We start from the raw sequence: 25,218 nt of genomic DNA, 5'->3' as shown, positions 1-25,218 counted from the left end.
GGGGCTGCAGGCGGCCTGGTGCCCGGCAGGTAGGCGGAAAGGTGAGCTAGCCAGGCCCCAATGGGGAGACGAAGACAGCTGGGGCTGTCCACCTGCACTCCCAGTGACAAAGCACAGCCTATTTTAAGATATTCTATGGGTTTTAAGATAGCAGTCAAAAAAGTAGAATCAGTAAAATGTACGTTAGAAATATGATGACACAGAGAAAAAATTCTGAGTTAATCAGAAAAGTTCAAGATAAGGATCTTGAAATAATGACAGGTTATCAAGATGTTGCGTCAAAGTGTCCTTTGAGATACAACATAACGAAAATTTGCATTTGATGATAATTATTTTTAGGAGATGAGGTCACCAAGCAGTATATCAAAAACTAGCACCTCCCTTTGTTAGGTTTGTTCCCCGAGAACCCGGAAAGTCTTTGTAGGATGTAACACTTACACAGTGGTCATAAAACCTGTGAAACGAAAGCCGAAAGCCGCTTCCCCCTGGTAAGGACAAAGCTCCCCCCATCTCTGCAGGTGCTGCTCACTCCCCGGGGGCGGGGGCGGGGGCGGGGATGGGAACCTCTATAAAATCCCAGGCTGTCCCCTCCCTCCCAGTGACTGGTGGACGCTCTTTGGCCTCCACCCATCTGCACCCAGCTGCTCAAAATAAACAGCATTTTGCGACACCTCAGGTTTCGTGTTTCCCCCTTGGCTCTGGACCTAACACCTATTTCTAGGAGCGTGTGGAGCACTGGATGTATTCTGCCGGTCGGTGGCTTGTCACTTTCATTGAAAAGGAAGCCACTTTCAATCATGCTGCCCCCAAGTCTCCAGGAGTGATTTTCTGCTACGTAATCGAGCGAGACACACCGCTGACGTTCATCTTCTGAGCTTATGGTAAGATGTTACCCCTTAGTGGCTTTGATCTTTTACGCTGCATATTCATGGCACCGAGGTTCCAATATTGCTGACCGGACACGTACCTGGTTCCAGAGGACGCAGCTGAGCTGTGCTCGGGAAGGTGTGCACTCGGGAAAAGAACAGTGGTGAAAGGCTCTCCAGATTGCCGGCTTCGACAGCCTCCTTCCTCATGCTCACCATCTTGGCTGTGGGCATATAAACTGTCTCACTAGTTTAACCACTTTGTGCAGTTTTCCTGATTTTCTGTTTACCAGCAAAATATATCTTAAGCCAGTTTTAGGAAACAAGAGGCTTAGTCAGGTGCCGAACAAAAGCACAGCACACGGGGACCGTTCAACAGGCTGCAAGATGCAGCTGGGACGCCATGGCTCTTCTTGAAGGCAGATAGGCCAGGTGAGCCAGGCTACTCGATCTCTTGCTGTATTTCACCTATAAGATATTAACACTATTAGTATCTTCCATTGTGATATAATATGAAATATGTATATTTGGAAGCTGGGCACGGTGGCTCATGCCTGTAATCCCAGTATTTTGGGAGGCAGAGGCAGAAGGATCGCTTGAGGCTGGAAGTTTGAGACCAGCCTGGGCAACATACTGAGATCCCGTCTCTACAAAAAAATACCAGAGTTATCCAGGTGTGGTGGTGCCGTGCCTGTAGCCCCAGCTACTCGGGAGGCTGAGTGGGGAGGATCGCTTGAGCCCAGGAATTCAAGGCTGCAGTGAGCTGTGATGGTGCCACTGCACTCCAGCCTGGGTCACAGAGTGAGATGCTGTCTCAAAAAAAAAAAAAAAAAAGACGGAAGAAAAGGAAAAAGAAAATATGTATATTTGGTCTTTGTCCTAGTTCCTGTCATAGAGCTCCCCAAACCCCTGGAATTTCCTGAGTAACAGGAGTATCTTCTGTTATTCATAACGAGGCTCTTTGATAACTTGTGAGTTTGTGCTAGAGATTACTTAGTGTGGTTTCCCGAAACATCCTCAGGAAGGGGCTGGCCACCTGAAAGACCAGGTAATTAGAGGATTAGAGGGTTGAAAGTTTCAGCCCACGCCCTGACCTCTGGGAGGGGGAAGGGACTGGAGATCTGGGTCAAACTCTTGAACCACAAGATTTGATTAGCTTCTGAGTTAGTGAGAGCGTCCACCAGCCGGGAGGGGGGTGCACCTGAACTTGACGGCACAGAAGCTCTTGTACTCGGGACCCTTCGAGACTGCGACCAGTGTCCTCTTCGTCCGGCTGTTCATCTGTATCCTCTGTAGTAAACCGGCAAACGTAAATGTTTCCCTGAGTTCTGTGAGCCATCCTAGCAACGTAATTGAACGCGAAGAGAGAGTTGTGGAAACCCCGGTTTGTAGCTGTGTCAACAGAAAAAAAAAAAAAGCCAAACTCTGTAAAATAATTTTAAAGAGATTTATTCTGAGCCAAATTTGAGGATCATGACCCGGGGCCACGCCCAAGAGGCCTTGAGCAGGTGGACTCAGTGTGGCTGGGTCACAGTTTGGTTTTATACATTTCAGGGAGACGGGGGTTACAGGTGAAGTCATAAGTCAATACGCAGGAGGCAGACACTGGTTTGGCCCAAAAAGGTGGGCCATCTCGAAGCTGGGGGGCTTACAGGTCATAGGTGGGTTCAAAGATTCTTTGGCTTGTAATTGGTTAAAGACATGAAGCTTTGTGTAAAGGCTTGGAATTTTTTAACATGGAGCTCTTTATCAGAGACAAGCCACAGACATATATCTGGTGTGCAAATTGAGGACCTGTAGGTTTGTCTTGCACACCCTTAGGCTTGTTAGTGGGTTACAAAGGATGTCCCCAAGAAGGGGAGGGGCATGGTGAGGCCTGTCTGACCTCCCTCCTCCTGGCAGGCAATTTAGTTTTAGGATACTCCTTTGGCCACAAGGGGGTCCATTTAGTCAGCTGGTGGGAGGGGCGGTGAGCCTTAAAATTTTATTTTAGTTCACAGCTGGTAGCTCAGAAGTATGTGTGGCCTCGATTTGTGATTGGTGTCTGAAATGGGGACAGTCTTGTGGGACTGAGCCTGCAACCCCTGGGATCTTATGCTAACTCCAGGTGGACAGTGTCTGAATTACACTGAATTATAGGACACCTGGTGGCTGCTGGAGAGCTGCTTGGTGTGTGCGGACTCCCACCCCCGACACTGTCACAAGTATTCTGAGTGTGAGAGTACATGGGGAAAACTGTTTGTTTTTTCCTCTAGCAGCCATCAGTTCTTATCAAAGGAGTGTCTAAGGCTTTCTGGACAGGAATACTGCACGCATGTAATCTTTGGTCGTAGCAGTATATGAGTTCATCTCAAAAACTACTATATGCCGGGCGTAGTGGCTCACGCCTGGAATCCTAGTGCTCTGAAAAGCCAAGGCGGGAGGATCGCTTGAGCTCAGTAGTTTGAGGTTGCAGTGAGCTATGATGATGCCACTGCACTCTAGCCCGGGCAACAGAGAGACCCTGTCTCAAAACAAACAAACAAACAAACAAACAAACAAACAAACAAAAAAACCCAGAAACACAAAAAACAAAACCACAACTACTACAATTCTGAATGTGCTAGTTCACCTACGCATGTTCATGTGTACACACACACACACACACTGTTGTCATCTAATAGTTGTCTTAATACAGTGACATTCTTTTTATTTGGATAGCAATTTGTATGTTAGGAAATGAGTGTTAATCTTTATATGTGTTTTACCAGTCTTTTACTAACATATTTTCAAAAAAATCTTACCAATCTATTTCCTTGAATTAATTAGTAAGAAGGCTCTCTAGAAATAGTTTGTTATTAAAAACAAGGACATTATTTGGAAGAACAGTCCAAAGTTTACAACACGACAAGCATTTCTGGATAACAAAGTCCATTTTAGTGTTAATTGTTATATTCAGTCCATTGGCTCCGGTTTTGACAGAGTCTTATTTATCTGTTTTCCAGTTCACCAAAAGGGTAGAAATTTTATCAGAATGCAGTTATTAGAACCTTGGGATTTTCTTCCGTCTCCACTGACTGTCTTGGTTTTTTCCAAGATCTGAACCTAAAAATAAAATAGATGCTAAAGAAAATTAAATATTCAAGACTCTCCTTCTGAAAATGCCAAACTGACAATGGAAAACATTTCTCCCATCAATGAACAAGTAATTATTTGAACTCTAATAAGACCCTCATGACCATAGATCTAGTATTTTATGATTTTAAACACGTAGGGCCATTTTCTTAATTAAGTATAAAACCCACAATTTAAACTCAGTTTGCTTGAGGAAAAGACAGAGGGGTAAACATGAACTTCTTGGCAGTTAGCATCGATATGGGAGTAGTTATACCATTAGGAGAAAACAACTTATTAAAAATCGGCACCGTTTGCTGGGCGTGCTCTGTCAGGGATAAGCATCTATTCACGTGTAGACTTCCCTTCACCATGGCCAGGAAATGAAAACACTTTATCTTTTACAACCTCAAAACAGCCGTATGAAATATCCCCATATAACAGATGAGAATACTGAGGTTTAGTGAAAATTAAGTGATTTGTCCAAATTTTTGCAGTAGATTTGGGATTTGAAGCCAGGCAGTTTTACTCTAGAATCTAAACCTCTCCTGCCGTGCCAGTGATCTTTGGAATGTTTACACTTCTGTGTGTCATAGAAAGACGGTCTTTGTCTCTGGTCCCCATGACAGAGATCCTAAGTCCCCTGTAACTTCCTGAGTGGTAGAGGTGGTAAGAGCCTTTTTTGTTCTAATGAGGCAACTCTCAGCACGGCCTTTGGATGGCTTCAGAAGGGGGGCAGGTCCTGAGCCGGGATTAGAAGCTGGGAACTCTCAGCCCCACCCTCCTCCTAAACTCTGGCGAGAGGGGAGGGGCTGGAGAGAGACTTGATAATCCCTCATGCAGACCAGGTGAGACCCCCACCAAGACCCCTAATGATGGGGGTTGGAGAGCGTGAGGTGGTGGGTGAGCACACCGTGTGCCAGGACCACGGTGCACCCCACTCCGCGGGGACGGAGCTCCTGCCCTGAGGACCTTTCCGGACCTGCCCTGTGCACCTCTTCATCCGCTGTGCGCTTGTGTCCTTCATGGTAAGTCACCAACAGTAAGCAGAGTGTTCTCCTGGGTCTGTGAGTCATCTGGCAAATTACGCAACCTGAGGCGGGGAGTTGTCGGAACCCCAGACTTCACAGCTAGCCAGACAGAAACGTGGGTGACCTGGGGACCGGACACTTTGCGAGCTGCATCTGAAGTGGGTCAGGCAGAACTGTGGGATGAAGAGCCCTAAATCCTGTGGAGTCTGACGCTAACTTTACGTAGTTAGAGTCAGAATTGAACTGAACTGTAGGACACCCAATAGGTATCAGAAAGAAAAACACCTCTGGGAGGCCGAGGCGGGAGGATCGTTTGAGCTCAGGAGTTCAAGGCCAGCCTGAGCAAGAGCGAGACCCCATCTCTACTAAAAAAAAAATATGGAAAGAAATTAGCTGGACAACTAAAAATATGTAGAGAAAAAATTAGCCGAGTATGGTGGCGCATGCCTGTAGTCCCAGCTACGCGGGAGGCTGAGGCAGGAGGATCGCTTGAGCCCAGGAGTTTGAGGTTGCTGTGAGCTAGGGTGACGCCACGGCAGTCTAGCCTGGGCAACAGAGTGACACTCTGTCTCAAAAAAAAAAAAGAAAGAAAGAAAAACACTTGTAGAACCTCATAAACCAAAAAAAGGATATTAAATTGTTTTGTTTTGCATTTCTTTTTATTTTATCTTTTTTCTTTTTCCCAATACTTGCAGTAGGAGAATGTTTTGCATTTCTTTATTAATGTGGACAAGTAATTTTTTTCATGTGTATGTTGGACACTTAAATTTCCTCTTCTATAAACTGTGTATTCATGTTCTTTGCCAGTTTTCCTACTGAGTTATTTGGTTTTTCCCACCGATTACTAAGAGCTTTTGTATATTAGGTATGCTAGCCTTATGTCTATATTTTGCGTTGCAAATATTTTCCCCTGACTTGTTGACTTTTGACTTTATGGTTTCTTTTTGCTTTACCAATAATTTTAAAAATCATATATATAAATTTTTTCCTTTATGGTTCTTTGATTTTCATATTATGCTCAAAAGGATCTTCTCTAAGGTTATAAAAATGTTTACGTTTTCTTCTGTTACATTTATCATTTTACATTTTTAGGCTTAAATTTTTAATCTTTCTGAAATTTATCTTAATGCTTCTTATAAAATTCAACTTTTTTACTTATTCAAAATGTCTAGCTGAATATTATAATACCTCTTACTGAATAATGTAATTTTTCCCCACTGACTTTGCTACTTTTTATCATGTACTGAATTTTTACATTTTCTTGGGTTCTATCCTGAACTCTATTCTATTCCATCGGTTTCTGCTCCTGTACCATCGCTGCACTGTTCAGTTACTGTTGCTTAACAATATGCTTCATTGCCTGGTAAAGCTAGTCTCTACTCGCTACTCTTCTTTTTCAGAACCTTCCTGGCTATTCGTGCATGTTTACTCTTCCTGAGGAATTTGGGCATCATTTTGCCAAGTTGCACTTACCCTTTCACTTTCTGCATCTGCTCTAAGGTCTCCGGTAGAGTCATTCCCAAGCTCTCGGGGAAGAACAGGGTGACAATCCCATTCAGGACGGTGAGGCTGCCCATGACAATGTAGGGCAGCAGCCGGTCGTAAGCGCCTGCGAGGAACCGGACACGAGGGCACCGGTTAGATACGGGTGTTCTCCTGAGAACCATTTTGTGCAAGTGGCAACCAGTATATGAGAGTAGATTTAAATCTGAACATTTTCAGAAGGAAAATGCAAGCAACATATCACAGTTTCTTTTTTTATTTTTCTTTCTTTCTTTCGTCTTTTTTTTACTTAGCCTTGCCTGAGCAAGACCTCAAAAAATTTGGTCATCAACTCATAACTGGTCCTCTCCATGGAAATCTTCAGGAAAAGGTGAAAGATTGATTTGTTTTGAAGAGAAACCAGAGTGTATTATATCACAGCTTCCTTTTGGCAGATGATATTGGCTGTGCGTATCTATAATCCCGTCACATTACCATAAAGTTTGTCATTCCTTCCTGTCAACTGGCGTCCTCCAAGCTCCTACTCAGCCACATGTGGCAGGTGTTCCTGTGACAGGAGTCTTTGCTACTGAAGTTCTGCCTTAGGGTGGCGCCCACTGGAGATGGGGAGTGGAACACCAAGGGGGAGGAGGTTGGCCGGGAGGCATCAGAGGCGGGTTTTGGCCCTTGTAAGTCCGGTGTGACCTCTGCGTTTGCCCAGACCAGGAGTCTGCGGTGGAAAGCCGGGCCCACGGAGCCACGACAATCTTTTATTTATTTATTTAGAGACAGGGACGCACTCTGCTGCCTGGCCTGGAGGGCAGGGGCAACTCGGCAGTGGGTGACTAGGAAGAACAAGGAGATGTGTCTTTTTCTCACCAGTAGAATCCTTAATGAGGACTAAATTTGGAGTGCTAGACCCTCCATCACATTGAACACGCTACTGAATCCCCTGTGCAGTGTTATCTAAGATTGATACATTTGAACATATAAAAACTAAATTTTTCCTGCATTGCAAAAATATCATAAAGCCAGGATGCAAATGATAAACTAGAGAAAATATTTACCACATTTATATAAAGGGCTAATTTCCTTCCATTATAAAGAGCTTGCACAAAATCAAAAAGAAAGATGAATAAACCATTAAAGAATGGGTGAAAGGATGGCCAGGCACAGTGGCCCACACCTGTAATCCTAGCACTTTGGGAGGCCAAGGTGGAGGATCGCTTGAGGCCACGAGTTTGAGACCAGCCCGAGCAAGAGCAAGATCCCCATCTCTATAAAAAATAGAAAAATTAGACAGGTGTAGTGGCGTGTGCCTGTAGTCTCAGTTACTTGGGAGGCCGAGGCAGGAAGATCACTTAAGCCCAGGAGTTTGAGGTTGCAGTGAGCTATGATGATGCCACTGCACTCTGGCCCAGGCAACAGAGCAAGACCCTGTCTCGGGGGAGTGGGAAAAAAAGAATGGGCAAAAGGCATGAGCAGTCAGCTCACTGAAAGATGACTAGAATGGCCTATAAATACGTGAAAAAAACATAACTAAAGAAATAGAAATACTGATTTTTCGTAGAACAGATCAACAACAATTAACAAATGTAATCCACATTGTTGGTGAAGATATATATGGGAAACAACCACTCTCATCTATTGATAATTGGATTGTAAATTGGTACAATATTTACAGCTCAATTTGGCAATATCTGTGAAAATTTCAAAGGCATTCTTTGAAATTTACTTCTGTGAACCTATTAATCCAACTATATATAAAAATGCACACAGGGTGTAAGAGCATAGGATAATGTTTGTTGAGATGTTACATATAATAGCAAAAACCTGGAAAAGGTCTAAATGTCCATTCACTGGAGCCTGGTTAAATAAATTATGTATATACATGTATTGGAAGACTATGTACTTATTTAAAAAGGAAGGTAAAAGAGCAATATATATCCATTTAGAAGAATATTCTGATACAATGTTAAGTTTAAAAAAATTATTACAATGTAATAATTTTTTTGTGTTTATAAATTATATAAATATATCTATTGTATATGTGCTGTGCAAAACAAAATGTGTGAAGAGCTACTGGCCAAACTGTTAATGCTACTTCTAGGGCCGTATGGGAAGCCGGGAGAGGAGAGGTGAGCTTGTACTTGCCCCAGTGCATTCTGTGCTGTTTGAATCTTTCACAAGGAAAATCTGCTGCATTTAAAACTAACTTAATGAAAGAACAAGCTGACAGGCTGCATCTCACCCAGGTAGACGAAGTAGGGGGCGATGATGCTGCCCACCCTGGAGGCCATGGACGCGACCCCCACCGCCATGTTCCTGACCGGCGTTGGGTAGAGCTCCGCTGTGAAGACGTACAGCATGGAGAAAGCAGCCGTGATCCCGAATTTCCCCAGCATGGCCAGCCCGATGGACAAGAAGTAGTAATCTGGAAACAAGGACCGGTGTAAGCAGGGGTGCTTTTAGAAGGGATAAGCTCAGCTGCTTTTATTGTCCTTTTTGCATCAGTGGGAATGTTTTTGTTAACCTATTCGCAAAATAACGCTTTCTCTTCAAATTCCTAATAATTGGATATGGGCAAAGACAGAGAGTGAGGGTAGCTTTGTACTTTGCCCCAGTGCTATTCTATAATAGATCATTAATGCATTCCGTGACCTTTGTCCACTTGTCTTTTGTTATAACAGTTTCATGATAAGTTATTAGCATGTTAATATAGTTAAGTTTTATCTTCAGAGGTCCAATGCTTTCTATCCTATTTCTTATCAAGAAATATCTATTTCTGTATATATTACTATGTAGCAATAAGTTATCAACATTTTAATGTCATGAGAAAGACACCAGGGGAAAAGGGAAGCGTGTATCACTTTGGGTGCTATCTAACCACTTAGATGCAGACCATAAACTCACTGTGCACTGGGACCAGCACGTGCCACCAAGTCTGACACTTGTGTATGTACCTCAGATAAAAGGTTCGAAAGTAGCAAGAAATTAAGAGTCATGAATGTGAGGTGAGTCTTTTTATGAAGAGGATGACTGGGAGTTACCCCTTCTGTGCAGAGGGTGATTTCTGATCGTCCAAGGCTCACTCTTCCCTGTGAGGGTGGTGGTTTTGCACACAGGAAACTGGCAATCGCCGGTATGACATAGAGGCTGCCCGAACAGGGAGCAGTGACTCACCGGTGGCTTAGTTAATGTGTGGGTCTTTTCGGGTCAATTGTTAATCTTGGTTAACGTCTTACCTGCAGGCACCAGTTGAATTAGGAGAAGCACAGCCCCTCCCCAGAACAGCACCCCGGCTATGATGTAACGCCTGGGTAGGGTTCGAAGTAGCAGCCAGGCCGTGACGTAGGCTGGAACTTCGATCAAGGCCGAGAGGAAGCAGTTCAGGTAGGCATCTCCATGTAAGTTAGGAGCATCGAGAGAAAGAGCAAAGTAACCCACAGAGGTGAGCATCCTGAAAGATAAAAGACAAAAGATACAGATGGCGAAAGAATGGCCTGAATCACTCTCAAAGTTCGTGATGGTCAAGAAATTGTCTAGATGTTGCTGTCCTATAAGAAGCCACTAGGTTCCTTGGCTGCTTAAATTTACTTAATAAATAAATTCACATTGAATAAAATTACAAATTCAGTTCCTCACTCACACAAGCCACACTTCAGATACTCAACAGCCACATGTGGTTAACTGCTGCTGCGTTGGACGACACAGATAGAAACCGTCCCTGTCTCTGCGGACCGTTCTGTTGGACACACTCGTCTAGACACACCAGACATCAACAACACCTATTCTCAACTAGTTGAATTCAAATTTTATTATTTCCTGAATAGTTTGTACATCTTCATTCTCTTAGAGCTATTTGTTTATTTATTTATTTATTTATTTTTATTTTATTTTATTTTTGAGGCAGAGTCTCACTCTGTTGCCTGGGCTAGAGTGCTGTGGCGCCAGCCTAGCTCACAGCAACCTCAAAGTCCTGGGCTCAAGCGATCTTCCTGCCTCAGCCTCCCGAGTAGCTGGGACTACAGGCATGCGGCACCATGCCGGGCTAATTTTTCTATATATATTATTAGTTGTCCAGATAATTTATTTTCTATTTTTAGTAGAGATGGGGTCTCGCTCTTGCTCAGGCTGGTCTCGAACTCCTGACCTCGAGCGATCCTCCCGCCTTGGCCTCCCAGAGTGCTAGGATTACAGGTGTGAGCCACCGCGCCCGGCCTAGAGCTATTATTTGAAGAAAAATGTCAGGCACATCAGTGAACATAAAATCCAGATTTCACTCTTTAGAAAAAGAAGCAGATACAAGGGATCCATTTGCAGTAAACCTGATTTAGTAAAACTCCCTTCAGGGAAAAGAGCAAAAGTCTCACAAGGCTTCGGAGTGTCGCCGAGTGCAGACTGCACGTCCTGTCATTATGGTCCACTTCCACGTGGAAGCTTCTCTGCGGAAAAACACCTGCACTACGGAGACCCCCGAGCAGAAATGTGCTCGTTACTAACGTGCCTGAAAAGCGAGGGACGTCGGAGAAATGTTTCTGGGAACAAAACTGCTGGATCTCTTTATACATTCTAGACCCAAGTGGGGCAGCACAAGGACGAATCCAAAACAAAGCAAAAAACTTAGACTTCATTGCTCCGGGATCTTGGAGGTTTCCACATTTAGTGCTAAGAGCAGCTTAGGTGGAGCCAGTGACCGGCCGGCCATCGGCTCAGCAGCGCCACCGCCCGGGACCGGCTGCGCCAGCCACACGTGCGGCACGTGAGCACGAAGAAGCCGAGTGCTGACTCGCTGGCGAGCTCGGAGGCTGGAGCTCTGTCAGGGCTCTCCCCCGACTGCAAAACAAAGTGGCCCTAAAAATAGATGAGCTGCGGCCGGAACACGCGAGTTCTCAGGAGCCTCGTTTGCTGCCATCACGGGGCGGCACGTTCTTTGTTTCTTCCTCATTTCTTGGCAAAGGCATGTTAGATCTAGTCTGCAAAGCCAAGCCATCGTTTCTGTGCCTTAAAAGCACTTGCTGGTTTGCTGCTGGCAAGTGTACAAAACTTGTCAAGGGCCCAGTCCAGGCCGTGGGGATCCCGGTTCTTCTAACCTCCCTGCTCAAGTGCTGGTTCAGCCTCGGGAAGCAGGAGCCGAATCACATCTCTGCCTCGAGCGCCAGCGACACCATTGGTCTGAATCCCATGAGTTGGGGGGGGGGGGACCCTTTCCCAGGGACATCAACAATCTCAGTCCCACCACCTCGGTGTGGGGGCCTTTCTCGGTGGGCCCCAGTCCTGCAGACGGAAATACTGAACTATTTTTCAGGATCCAGTCCCATGAACTGAATCGAGGCATTTCTAAATAACTTAGAATTCTACAATTTTTATTTTGCCTCAGGAAAACCCAGGCCTTGCCGTGATGTCCCCCTGAATCCAAGAACATGAGCTGCACGCGTGTGTGCTGCGTGTCGGCGCTGCGGATCCGGGACTCACCAGAGCAGCAGAGACATGACGGTGATGGTGGCGATGTTCGTGGTCCGGAACAGGTCCAGGATGAAAACCCGGTGCTGCTTCAGCGGGTTTAGCTCCTGCAACTGAAATAACACCAATAGCCATGAGATGCAGAGGTGGTAAGGAAGTATCTTGGGTCATGACGTGTGGGAAAAACTTACACATGCAATTCGCTTCTCACCTTGAATATGCTCACAAGTCTGGGAATTGGGGCCATGGGGCATCCACACATGTGACACTTACTCCAACACGTAAAATGTTTGTGGCCCATTTTCAACTCAAGCCTTTTAAATACGCAACACGAGCTCCACTGTCTCCTTGCAGAAAGCCTTTCTTTGACTCACTCATCACCGGGGATGGCCTTCGTCACACTCATCTGTGGTTCTCAGGGCCTGTTCAAGTGTAGGGCCACCATCCCAAACAGCTACGAGGCCGTGTGTGCTTTTAACACTTTTCTTGTTATCTCGTAGCAGCAGAACAGACTCTAGTTAACCTGGGGGTCTTGGGCAAGTTACTGTGTATCCTCCCTGAGTTTCAGTTTCCTCCTCTGTAAAACGGTATATATACTGATTGGGAGTCGATAGGATTAAATGAGATCATATATAGAAGCTTAGCACAGTGCTTGAACCATGGTAAATGCCCAGTACATTTTAACTGTTATTTTATTATTACTTTGAGACGGGTCCTTCTCTCTTGCCAGGCTGGAGTGCCGTGGTGGAGTCACGGCTCACCACAGCCTCGAACTCCTGGGCTCAAGTGATCCTCCTGCCTCAGCCTCCCCAGCAGCTGGGACTACTGTCACGCACCACCACGCCCAGCTAACTTTCAAAAAAAAATATTTTTGTAGAGATGGACGGGGGCTAGTTTTTTTGCACAGGCTGGTTTCCAACTCCCAGCCTCAAGCAATCCTCCCACCTCGGCCTCCCAAAGTGCGGGGATTACAGGCCTGAGCCACCACACCTGGCCTTAACTATTATTATTATTATTACTGCATCATCAAGGAGAAGATGCTAGCCATCAGTTGTTTGTGGCATTTTCTCACCTCCGTGGAAAGGCTTTGCTCTTTTAATCTGCTGATGCTAACTCGCCAAGCTGACTGGAATTGAAACTAAGATAAGTTACTGGGATCTGCAGTGGGGAATCTCTCGGGGATAAAGTACAAGGCCCTTGAGGCCCTGTGGTGCGTGCGCATCAGGGGACCGAGGGGGATTTCTGTTGGGAAGGGGTGGGGGCGCCAGGCCGGCCTTTGCAGCAGGTGCTCCCAGCTGTGAGCGTCCGTCTTTCCGGTGATAATCAGACGCTCAGTCACACGGCCGTGTGGCCCTTCCTCTCCTGCACCGTCTGGAGTGCGCAGCTCCAGCACATGCCCAGCAGGATAACCCTGTTATTCCAGCAAAGCCCCTGCATAGACAGTGCTTCCCAGGGCCCTTGTTGAAATGCAGGTCACCAGCTTCCACCCTGGGCCTGCTCACCACGGCTTTCACGGGGCCCAGAGGCCTGGGAATCTGTATTCTTTCTTTTTGGAAATTTAGATTTTTATTCTAATTGAAAACGAGGAAAAGAAAAAGAACAACCACCATCACCAAGTAAAAAATACATCTACACAGAATGGGCTGGCTACCATTCACCATGCCTTAGCCTCTTCTATCAAAATCACCGTACCCAAGGAATAGGATGATCACCTGGGCCTGCGGGAAGCAGTTTTTTTAGGCTTTAAGGTAAACATAAGGCGACAATTACTCTGCTAGTTACCTGAGCTCCTACAGCATTTCTTTCCTACATTTAGTTTAAAATCACTAACTGGACAGAAGACAGAGGTCTAAATACTTGGTGAAGTTCGCTGTAGCATAAGGGAGGCCTTTTGTTTAAGGGGAGAGAGGAGTGAACAAAGGGCTGATGGCTGATCGATAGTAGGTATTTGGGTAACAAATAAGGCATCATTGTGTTAAAAATGGCATTTGATGAATTTTGCACCAAGAGACTGCAGTCTAAACATGCAACACAAGGTGGGGGAACCCGTATCCTTAGAGCACCAGACAACAGCGATGAGCAGCCGGGCTCACAAACCTCAGGACAAGGATGTGCTCGGACCCAGTGACTGTCCCTGGCCTGGGTGGAGCGACCAAAACGTGTTTGGACCATGTGTCATGAGCAGTGCTGCTTCTGCAGCCCGGGGAGCTCGCGACTGCCTTCCAAGGTGGTGCTGCTCCGTAGTTTTCCTGTGAGTGCCACTGCCTCTGACACGGAGTACACAGGCACAGTTGTGGAGACGTGCACTTGGCACCAGGAAGATGCAGGTTGCAGACCCCAGTTTAACAGCTGTGTGATCCTGGGCAAGTTACTTCTCTGTGCCTCAGTTTTCTCTCCTGAAAAACGGGGCCAAGAGCCAGACTACTGGCTATGGCAGCGTGAGCAGTGAGTGAACAGAACCCAGTGCCGGCATCTGGTCGGCTCTGCATGGTCCGAGCGGCTGTACGTGCGGCAGGGGGTCTGCAGGTCCTTCCCACAGAGGACTGGGCCTCGGGAGAGCAAAGCTACCCCCCCCCACCCCGAGCGGGCTTGTCCAGCTCAGGCTGAACGTGCATCACGGCAGGAAGACGCAGGCGCTGTCGGAAGTGTGCGTTTTGACCCTGGACTTTATTCTCACGTGCCCATAACTGTGTGTCTCTTATCTGGTTTATGATTGCTTTCATCCATGTGGGCCAATCCCTACAACTAGACTGTAAGCTTCACAAAGATGGGAATCGGGTCACATATCCGATAAACACCAATGAGCACCCAGCACAGCTCTGAAAGGCAGAAGTGTAAGATACTTCTATGTTATTTTTTTCATCCAGTTAAATTGATAAGACTGGGAATGGGCCGGGCACAGTGGCTCACGCCTATAATCCTAGCACTCTGGGAGGCCGAGGTGGGAGGATTGCTTGAGGACAGGAGTTCGAGACCAGCCTGAGCAAGACTGAGATCCTGTTTCTACTAAAATAGAAAAAAATAGCCGGGTGTGGTGGTGAGCACCTGTAGTCCCAGCTACTCGAGAGGCTGAGGCAGGATCGCTTGAGCCCAGGAGTCTGAGGTTGCTGCGAGCTAGGCTGACACCACAGCATCTAGCCCAGGCAATAGAGCGAGACTCTGTCTCAAAAAGAAAAAAAGAAAAAGACTGGGAATAGACTTCTTGATTTGAAGGGTGAAGGATTAAGTGATGTCTTGTCCTGGCAGCTCTCTGAGAGCTCAAGTTCATGGCCACTGCAATTAAGCCACAGCCACAGCCAGGGTATCTGCTTCTGGAAAAGGTCCTGAGGGCCAGGGATGGAGGAAGCCCTCAGGGGAGAGCTCTGGCGTGCCCACCGTCCACAGCAGAGCTCTGCTTTCCGGGCAGCCAGTAGTGCAGGGTTTAGGTCAGGGCTTGTGGACTACTGCTGAAGCCACCACGGTCCTCCTCGGGTGTCCCAAGCTGTCCTCCCCCCCTTCTCCTAGCCAGGAATGCCCTGCCCCACCCTCTCTGTTCCTCCACGCGAATCCTGCTGTCCTCCCTGGCTTGGACCCGTCTCTTCAGCCCTGCCGCCCCCTCCCCGCCCCCGCTCTCGTTCTCTGTGCTGCTCACTCATGGTGTCCGTTCCTGGGGTGCTAAGCACGTCCTCCCTGTCACTGTTTGCTTCATCTAGTCCTCTTGCCCCTCTTAGCTACGGTCTATGCTCCTTTAGCACGGCGCTAGGTCTTATTTTTCTTATTTGCTCTACGGGCTGCATGTGGCACCCTGCACGTCCTCACTACCTGTCAGGATGTGCGGCAGCTCCCACAGAATAGCAGCTTTGTTTGTGGCCACCTGCCTGCTGGGGCAAGTCCTCAAGCCTGTGCTCTTGGCCTGAAGGTTCCAGACGTGACGCACGGCTTCCTCAGCAGGCTCTGGTAGGACTCGGGGGCGGTGGAGAACCCAGGGTGGACTAGCCCCTAAACGTATTTTTTCCACTTGATCTGGACATTTAAAAATCGTCCGTACATAGCTGCATCGATAGTTCGGAGCAATGCCAATAAAACATTGGTGGTAAACTTGCAAAATGAAGGGAATTAATATTTAACGAACGCTTGCTATTATGTCTTCTAAGCAGTTTACGTATATTGTTGCACTTCATTTTTAAACAGCCCTTTAAGGTGGATTTTATCTCAGAACTTAATCATGATTGTATTCCTAAGGCCCAGCACAGTGCCTGGTACACAGTGGGCACTTAACAAATATTGAATTAAATTAAATCCACAAAAATCAAGAACGCACAGCCGATCTAAAGAGGAAACACCCGCAAATGCTCACCTCCACAGGGTCGAATATCATTGCCGGGATCTCTATGTTGTTCATTTTTGCAGCTTTTTGGATGATATCTTCAGCCTCTTTAAATCTTCTCTGGGATATCAGCCACCGGGGAGATTCAGGAATAAACCTAGAATTCATTTTTAATAGTTTATAATTTTTCACAACAGCGGGGTTGGATACTATTAACTAAAAGCTGCCCGCAGATAATTAATTCTAGTTTGTCTTTTTAAAGACAGTTGGGAGGGAGTCCTCCGAAGATTTCTCGTGGAGCACAGGAAGACATAAAAGCACCTTCAAGCTTCAGACTTCTGATCAAACTATAAGAGCGATTATCTGCTATGCTTGAGACCGGGACCGGGCCATGAAGGTGACGTTAGCTGTGGGTCTAAGCCAGGGCAGCTGGGGAAGGCCACCCGGAACTTAATACAGCCAGTGCGGCTCCTAAAAACGCACGGCCACCAGACTGTAAGTGCCCCAAGAGGAGAGACTGTCTTTTCGGCGTGTGCATCCCCAGGAGACTTCCTGGCGGCCCAGCCGGTGACAGTCACAGTTTAGTGGGTGAAGGATGCCAGGCCCTGCGTTCCGGAGCTTTCCCTGCAGTCAAAGGAGAAGGTGAGGGCACTGACCCCGCCCAGGGGCTTCCGCATGGTTTTCAGTGGATTCCTAGGTCAGTGGGTTAAACCTAAACCAGTTTCTGGGCGATGAACCCCAATGGTGTCTGTTTATGTCTGAAAAGTTGATTTTTAAAATTGCATCGTCTATTCACATCGATAACTGATGCTCAAGCACAATTGCAGATAATAGGACTTATGTTCTTTCCTGATTTTTATTTCTCAAAATCTCTCAGCCGCTCTCCTGCCGGCTCTTGTTCTCCTCACCTCTCGGTCAGTCTGTAGGGACAGTCCCCACCTCACGATGGCTCGGCGTATGACTTTCCCACTTTGCCAGGGCGTGACAGGGATACGCATTCAGTAGAAACCGTGCTGCAAGTGCCTATTCTGTGTTTTGCTTTCAGTACAGTATTCAATAAATTACATGAGATATTCGACACTTCATTATAAAATAGGTTTTGTGTTATATATAGTCCAGTATTGGTGTTCTGAGCATGTTTAAGGTAGGTTTGGAATATCAACATGATAATTTCAACTTACAGCGAGTTTACTGGGACATAACGCCGTCGTAAGTGGAGGAGCATCTGTACTTAGTTATCCTAGAAAATGAATTACAAGTGCAGATACAGAGTCTGCCTATCCTCGGCCCTGAGGCTGCATGAGGAATTAACTCAGGGCAAAACGGCCAAGCCAGCTCCCTTCCCTGCTCGCTAGCACGTGGGCTGAAAAATGAGCCCAGTTTGCGTTCTTCCGAATGGGCCTGTAGTTGGTCCCTGTAGGAGTGGTGGCAATGTTAGGTCGCTGACCTTCAGGACTTAGAGCCATGCTGTCCAGTAGAAACTTCCGGAATGTTCTATATCTGTGCTGTCCGGGACAGTAGGCAGTAAGCACATGTGGCTTTTGAGCTAGTGTGACTGAAGAAATGAAAATGTATTTTATTACTTTTAATTAATTTTAATTTAAATAGCCACGTGTGGCTGGTGGCTGCAGGGTTAGTGCAGAATCAGAGATGTCGCCACGCAGCTGCTACAGACTTTACGCCTCTCCTGAGCAGCGTCTCCCCCAGCCAGGTGAGGCCTGGAAACATCCCACCTTTCTACAGTGCTCAGGGACCACCAGCCGGAAACTGCAAAGCTTCCCAGCGTTGCGTCCACGGCCTCCTTCCCTGCCCCCTCCCCGGCCCTGCGCACATGGCCCCTGCACACCTGTGGCCACTTGCTGTCCAGCCTTTTCAAAACGTGGGTCATAAAAATCCCCAGACCAGCTGCAGTGGCTCTGTGTCCTCCCGTCTCCAGCCCACGGTACTCAGGGCCACAGGGGTCTCCACTTTTAAATTGCCTTGATTTTCTGGTGCACAAAACCTCAGGTCTAGGTGATCATTTCACAGGTCAGGGCAGTGCCGGATGGGGCCGAGCCCTGCAGTCTCTCTGTAGGTCTCACTCATCCCCCGGGGGTGGGGTGTGGCTGCAGGGTCTGTCCCGAGTGAGCGGCAGGGTGCACGGCAGCTCTGAGCAGCCCCCAGCCCACTAGACCCACGAGCACTGCTTCATCAGTCCCACCCCAAGGGCGAGATGTTCGGAAGAAAGCTATTTTGTTTTTATAGGAAAGTGATAAGACCTCTGCTAAGCACTCAGGACAAGCACTCAGCTTGTCGGTGCTGCCCCGGGGCTGCCCTCTGGGGCGAGTCCTGTCCGGGGCACAGTGTGCCCACAGCGCAGCACGCAGGGGTCAGCCCCGAGCAACGGAAGAAAGGACTCTCCCTGGGGCGAGGGCAGCAGCCCCTTGTGGGTGGGTGGGCACCCTGGGGGCCGCTGGTCAGAGCTGTCCACTCTTTGTGTGATCTGCGGTCCTCAGGCAAAGATCCGATCCCTGCTGTCCTCTGCAGGGTCATCGGGACCCTCCTGTCGTCATTCTCTCTCTCTCTCTCTCTCTGATAGAATCATGGAGTATGAAGTTTGATTGTAACATGCTTTGAAGGTATTGGTCTCTTAGGCCGAAATGACAACTAGGGCCAGGGAGCGTAGGTCATTATAATCGTTTATCTAAAGAGGCAGAAAGTAACCTTTATATAATCTTGTCTTGTGTTTTGAGAGAACCTCTGGTCACCAACATCTTTTCTAATAAGTTCAGTTAGCAAGGGGGTTGTGGGGAGAGGGATGGATGGTGATGATGATTCCTCTCATTCCAGAAAATTCCCTGCGCTCATAAATCTGGGGTGCTTTCCTTGGAGGCAGAGTCTGTCCTTATTTACAGAACCTCAAACTGGTTTTCAGACTGGATTCCAGAGGAAACTTCCAAATCAGAATGGTATCTAACCTTTAAGAAACCATCTCTCAAATTTCCAGGGAAATGAGAGAAAAGAGTGCACACCCCCCACGCCCACGGCACGCTTCATGCCAAGGCTTTGCGCTGGTCACCCCAGCGCTTGGGAGCGTAAGGAGGCTGTGGCTTAGGGTGGTCCAACCCGAGACAAGGCCGAGGTGGGCCACCTGTCACCGCCGTGGCTGCCTACCAGCTGCAGTGAGATGAAGGACCTTCCCAGGCAGGGTGTGTCCACAGGGCAGGACAACCGTGGGGTCTAGTCTAAACTCTGAGTTCTAAAAAATGATCAAAGAAACTTTCATTATGTGTAAGCACGTAGAAATCACACAGTTCAGTAAAACCAGTCTGTGCTGGCCGGGCACAGTGGCTCACACCTGTAATCCCAGCACTCTGGGAGGCCGAGGCGGATGGATCGCTCAAGGTCAGGAGTTCGAGACCAGCCTGAGCAAGAGCGAGACCCCGTCTCTACTAAAAATAGAAAGAAATTGGCCAGGCGCAGTGGCTCACGCCTGTAATCCCAGCACTCTGGGAGGCCAAGGCGGGTGGATTGCTTGAGGTCAGAAGTTCGAGACCAGCCTGAGCAAGAGCAAGACCCCGTCTCTACTAAAAATAGAAAGAAATTATCTGGCCAACTAAAAATATATATAGAAAAAATTAGCCGGGCATAGTGGCGCATGCCTGTAGTCACAGCTACTCGGGAGGCTGAGGCAGGAGGATCACTTGAGCCCAGGAGTTTGAGGTTGCTGTGAGCTAGGCTGACGCCACGGCACTCACTCTAGCCCAGGCAACAGAGTGAGACTGTCTCAAAAAGAACAAAAACAAAAACAAAAACAATCCGTGCTGGAAGACTGGATTTTGATATAATGAAACCAAACCAAAAAGAATTAACGAGAGAGAGAGAGAGAAACCAGACTCACCAATGGAAAGAAATCCCTTTTCCTCTTGTTTAAATATGAAAATGCAAAGAAATGGGAAATCCCCAGAAAGAAGGTATGCTGAGACTTCATTCCACTATTCTTAATCTGTTCTTTCACCTGAAATCTCCCAGATAATCATACTGGGTAAGACTGAGGCCAGAATCTCCAAACTTTGTCATTCCCGTAACTGTTGTGTCAACATCGAGGCGGGGGTTGTGGGAGGCAGGCTTCCCTGACAACGCACCGAGGACAGCGGCCCTCTCACCCTCCAAGGCTGACAAACAGGCCCAGCTTAGATGCTGATCGTCATGACAGGGAGGCTCGGAGAATGACGTCAGGTGAGCAGAGAAAGAGATTTTCCAGAGACGGAAAAGAGCTAAAACCAACAAAACCCAACGACACTGTCTCTACGAACAGCAACGACCAGCTGCAGACAAGAGCGTCCGGGGAGGGACTGGAGTTGAGAACCATGATCTGCAGGACAGCGCAGAACGGACCCCGCCGCACAGACCCCCACAGCGAGGCAGAGGGTCTCTGGCCCAGTGAGTCCCAGTGGGGGCCTGCAGGCCCAGGCCAGGCAGCCCCGGCTCCAGGTGGGCTCCAGGTGCGCGGCGGCAGCACAAGGCCCGTCCGGGAACCAGCCACACTCACCACCACAGCGGGACGCACAGCAGCCCGGGCACCGTCAGCGCCAGCAGCAGCATCCGCCAGTCTCGGATGAAGTAGGCGAACAGCGGCAGCACCATGTAGCCGACCGCAAAGAACGTGCACACTCCTAGGGTGGAGAACACGATGCGAACCGACTTGCCAAGAATCTCTGTTCCTGTCCAGAACAAGGGAGGAGTGTTAGCATTTTCACTCACGTTGGCTTTTTGTGTCATTACCTGGCAGTGGGAGCTCACGCTGTGACCGCTTAGAGAAGGGAAAAGGCGTTTGCCTCACGGCCCGGAGCAGGGGTGGCCGGGTGGAGGCAGCTGGGACCCCGGGCTTACCAGTTGACAGAGATTGGGGCTCCGTGAGGTTTTAGGGGAGCCATGGATTTGTTTTTTTTAAAGGACATTCCATGTCATAGAAATATGCCCCGCCCCAAGACGCAGTCTCTTCTGAGAGTGCCACCGTTCCAAAATAAAGCCCCCCGTGAGAAGCAGAGAGAACGTTCCAGAGACAAGGGGTGGCTCTCTAAGGGCCTGCGTGGGGTCGCGGTGGGTTCAGCCTTTCCCACAGTTCTCAACTTTAAACAAACAGACGTTGGCCCTTGGGCAGCAGTGGAGAATTCACGCTTTCTGAGATGTCAGGACCTCCGCGCCCACTCTGAGCCCTGAGAAATGATCTGTGGGAGCCAGCTGGCTCTGGGGTGCACAGAGCAGGCCTCCAGCACCCAGGGCTGGCGCCTCTGCAGCCCCGCTGTGCCCAGAGGCCAGCCGCAGGCAGACACGTCCGTCCCGACCGACGGAAGGCGGCAGGAGCTGCAGACGCCCCCCCACCCCCGCGCTGCCCAGCGCCAGGCGGGCGTCGGCGCCGGCCCTTGGAGATGGGAGTCCAAGGGCAAAGCTCCTTCTCTTGCCAGAAGCTCCGGGCCTTTCTGCAGAGTCCCCCCGCAAGACTGCAGAGTCTTGGTCCCCTGCCCCGGGGTGATCTGGCCAGTGGCGAAGGCTCTGCCTTGTGTGGGATCTGCCCACGCTGCAGAGAAGTAGCCCAGAAGAGTCAGAGGTCATTCGGGCTTGGCTTTCAAGAGAGATTTTCCCAATCATGTTTACATGCCCTGAACGCAGGCTGAGGGACTGAGGGCTGGTTCTGGAGAAGCAGCAAAATGCCGACTTGGGTGTCTCGCACGCCCACCGCCAAGCTGCTCCCACTCAGCCCACCGTTCTCCCCCACTCACCAGAACCCAGGGACCTGCCCCCCGGCTCCCTCCTGAGCTGCCATTCAAACGGCCAGACTGGCAGGAAGGGCCCACTCCGGGCTCCCGCGGCCCAACGTCCACGGCACCTCTCGGCCGATAAACGCATTTCCCAGGATGAGGCCTGACTTCTTGGAGGATCAGGAGTGTGATTTCCAGATCTTTTCTCACCCCAGTAATGACCTTCTTACCATGCCTTGGTTTCTAAACGCCCTGACTGTGCTCGTGGTACGGACGCGGGTGAGGGACCTGTGTTCCTAAGCAGCGACCGAGAAGTGAAGCCGCAGAGGGTTTGGTGTGGAAACCGGGAAGTGCACGGGATCGAGTGGGACCTCGCAGAATCGTGTGGCCGGGGGGCTCCCTCATGCCTTCCTGACCTTGGTAGGAGAGAGGGACGTCACCCCGCTGGGGTCCTGGATAATCTCCCTCCCTAAGCTCGGGTCTCGGACCAGAACAGAGTTGTCACGACTTTGCAGAGCACACGGGGGCAGAGCTTTGTAAGCAAGCGTCTCTGCCTGCCCGCGGAGCCACACAGGTGGCACGGGTCTAGATCATTCCGTGTGAGCCCAGCCTTCTGCTGTCTGACTTTGAGCCAGGTTCCAGCCTCAGCGTTTACATGTATTATCGCTTCGACTTTTCAGAACAATTACATAAAAATTAATATTACTCCTAGTTTATATGTAGTCAGCTGAGACCTACAGAGTTAGAGCTAGTGCTTGAATTCATGCACATAACAGGTGGGACAGCCGTGACTGAAGCCTAATATATTTGACCTGTGGATACTGGTCTCACCGCCAAGGAAACAGCCACCTGGGCAAAGCCTTGTCCCCACAAAGCAGTTCTTCCACTGAGAGTCCAGCTGAGACAGGAGGGGCTGAGGGTGAGGCCACCTCTGTCAGAGGGAGGATTTGCATTTTCCCTTTCTGGTCACTGACCCAGCTGGAGGCCAACCGGCCCCACGCTGAGTGACATCAGGAGAGGAGCCCCGATTGCTGCAGGGCTTTTGTGGCCTGCAGCTGCCGCAGACTGTCCCCTGGCAGTGAGACAGGTGACAGCGGTGGCTCCGGGCTCTGCTGACTGGGGACGCCCATCCTGGCCTCCACCCCACAGGCCTCCTCTGCCTCCTTCGCTCCCAGGGCAAAGCCCGGCTGGTCTCGGTCTGGTTGGGCCCCCAGTGTCTCCTGGGAGTGGAACCTTGTCGAAGGGACTGTCCTGGCCAGGATGGGGGCCAGAGTAACCCTAGGGGTGTTGTCCCCAGCCCGTCACCTCCTCCTGGACCCGAACGCCCTCTCCCCAGAGGAAGGGACTCAGAGAGGGTGGCCTCCCTTCCACGTGGGGCGGGTGCTTCTCAAGCAGCGGCCCCAGGAGCCACAGGGCCCCGTCCACGCGGAAGCAGGACCTGCCCCTCTGTGAACGGCCTGCAGAGGCCTGTGGCAGACCCGGCTCAGGAACTGAGACTGCGGTGCAGCTGCCAGGATGTGGGGAGGGACCAGGGACCCTGGGCCGGAGCTTCCTGGTAGCCAGAGCTACGAAGGCAGATGTCCCCATCAGTCACACGCTCAGCGGAGGGAGGAGCATCCAGACCTCAGCTTTGCCGGCTCAGCTGCCCAAAGACAGGTGCGTGGGGAGGGGCTGATGTGAGAAGCCCTGAGAGATACGGAGTTAGTGAGTCAGTGGGGACTGGAGACAGGTCACTTTTCATGCAGAATTCACGGAAGCACCTCGCCGCTGGCACGTTACCCGGAGGGAGGCCGTTACTTCCGGGGAACAGGGACGGTGCAGGGAGCTGGCGTGGTTGGGGCAGCGTCCTTGGCCCTGAGCTGTCATTTCCTCCTGAACCAGCGTCATTCTGGCAGCACCTTCGCTCCCGGGTGTCTGAGTTATGCTGTTTTGGGGGCACTGCTCTGCCTGTCCTAGTTTCCTGTGGCTCCGAGCGGCTCTGGGAGGCTCGATAGTCTTTAAAGGGCAGGACAGGAGGACCCATTTCTGCCCCGCTTTGAGAGGGTGAGTGATTCGGCTTCTGGAATTAACGTGAAGACTCCCAAGACTGGAGATTGTCATGGCGGAGCCCTGTCACCCTTCCCTAGAGCAGAGGTGACCCCACCCTTTGGTTTATTTTAGCCAAATAAAACCTGGAATTTGGCTGTTTTAGCCCCGAAACACCAGAGAGCGCTGCTGCACTGTGGGGAGGCCAGAGGCCACCTGGTCACACACTGTGTCGCCCGCCCCGGCTGCTCCAGGGCAGGCTGGTTTTAGTGACACTCTCAAACCTGAAACCCAACACAAGTCCCACACCAGGACACCCTGCAGAGCGCCGTGGAGTAAAGCGACAGCCGCAGGCGCTCCCAGCGCTCCCTGGGGCGGGCCTGGCCCGGCTGATAGCGAGCCCCGCACCCCGCGTGCCCGCTGATAGCGAGCCCCGCACCTGGCCTCTCGCCTGCCTGCCACCGCCGCCCTCGCCCTCAGCTCTGAGTATCTCCCCCGCCTCACTTCCCTCCACCCTCCGCTCGCCTCTGCCCTGCATGTGGGGCCACGGCTGGCTGCGGGGGGAGCTGGGGGGAGCAGACGGTCGTGTCGGGGCCAACGGGGCAGGTCTGTCCCGCAGGGAGCCCGGAGTGTCGCTAGAGGGGAGGCTCCCAGGCTCCAGAGCACCTGTGCCACTGGAAAGGTAGGTCCCAGTGCCGACCGCCACACACAGCCCGGGGATGCCACTGCCTGGTCTCAGTGCCAACTGCCACACACAGCCCAGGGATGCCACCGCCAGGTCCCAGTGCCGACCACCACACAACCTGGGGATGCCACCTCCTGGTCTCAGTGTCAGCCGCCACACACAGCCCTCTGTTGTAGGGAGGCCCATTTGGTTTGGGTCTGGCCCTCACAGAGCCACACGTTGGGCGTTTCAGGTACAGGGAGGGTCACCACAGGAAGACAGATTCTGGGGACATAGAACGTGAGAACAGTGGGCTCCACTAGGCCAGGAGTCCCGTGTTCTTGGGCCATGGGCAGTGGGAGGTTGCGATTTCTGTCCTAAATTCCTCCAGGCTCCAGGTTCCAGCACTGGCCTGAAGCCCCCTGTGCCTCCACACAGACAACCCTCAGGACGCTCTGGCCCCTCTGCCCCTGCGGGCAGGAGAGCGGCCCCTCCTGGGGCCTGCTGAGCAGTGAGCTCCCCGTGGGCCGTGGGGCTCAGCAGCCTC

At 50.0% G+C, this 25,218-nt stretch overlaps 1 protein-coding gene and 1 non-coding gene across 2 annotated transcripts in view; both read right to left on the bottom strand.

Annotated features, from left to right (window-relative positions):
- Positions 1 to 3,369: 3,369 nt before the first annotated feature.
- SLC22A4 (solute carrier family 22 member 4) overlaps positions 3,370 to 25,218 on the bottom strand; it is a 39,756-nt gene continuing 17,907 nt past the window's right edge. The window contains exons 4-10 of the mRNA XM_045550742.1: positions 20,773 to 20,944; positions 16,272 to 16,398; positions 11,948 to 12,048; positions 9,718 to 9,932; positions 8,724 to 8,906; positions 6,464 to 6,599; positions 3,370 to 3,950 (exon numbers count right to left, since the gene is read on the bottom strand). Of these exons, the coding sequence (XP_045406698.1) occupies positions 3,875 to 3,950; positions 6,464 to 6,599; positions 8,724 to 8,906; positions 9,718 to 9,932; positions 11,948 to 12,048; positions 16,272 to 16,398; positions 20,773 to 20,944 (1,010 nt within the window). The 3' untranslated portion in view covers positions 3,370 to 3,874. The remainder of the gene's footprint in view (positions 3,951 to 6,463; positions 6,600 to 8,723; positions 8,907 to 9,717; positions 9,933 to 11,947; positions 12,049 to 16,271; positions 16,399 to 20,772; positions 20,945 to 25,218) is intronic.
- Positions 6,785 to 6,901, bottom strand: LOC123638964. Its single transcript, XR_006735534.1, has one exon. It is a non-coding gene; the product is annotated as a U5 spliceosomal RNA (small nuclear RNA).

This window comes from Lemur catta, chromosome 5, assembly GCF_020740605.2.
Source record: "Lemur catta isolate mLemCat1 chromosome 5, mLemCat1.pri, whole genome shotgun sequence".
NCBI lineage: Eukaryota > Metazoa > Chordata > Mammalia > Primates > Lemuridae > Lemur > Lemur catta.
Note: the sequence above shows the minus strand (reverse complement) of the source record. Positions and strands in the feature narration are given on the sequence as shown.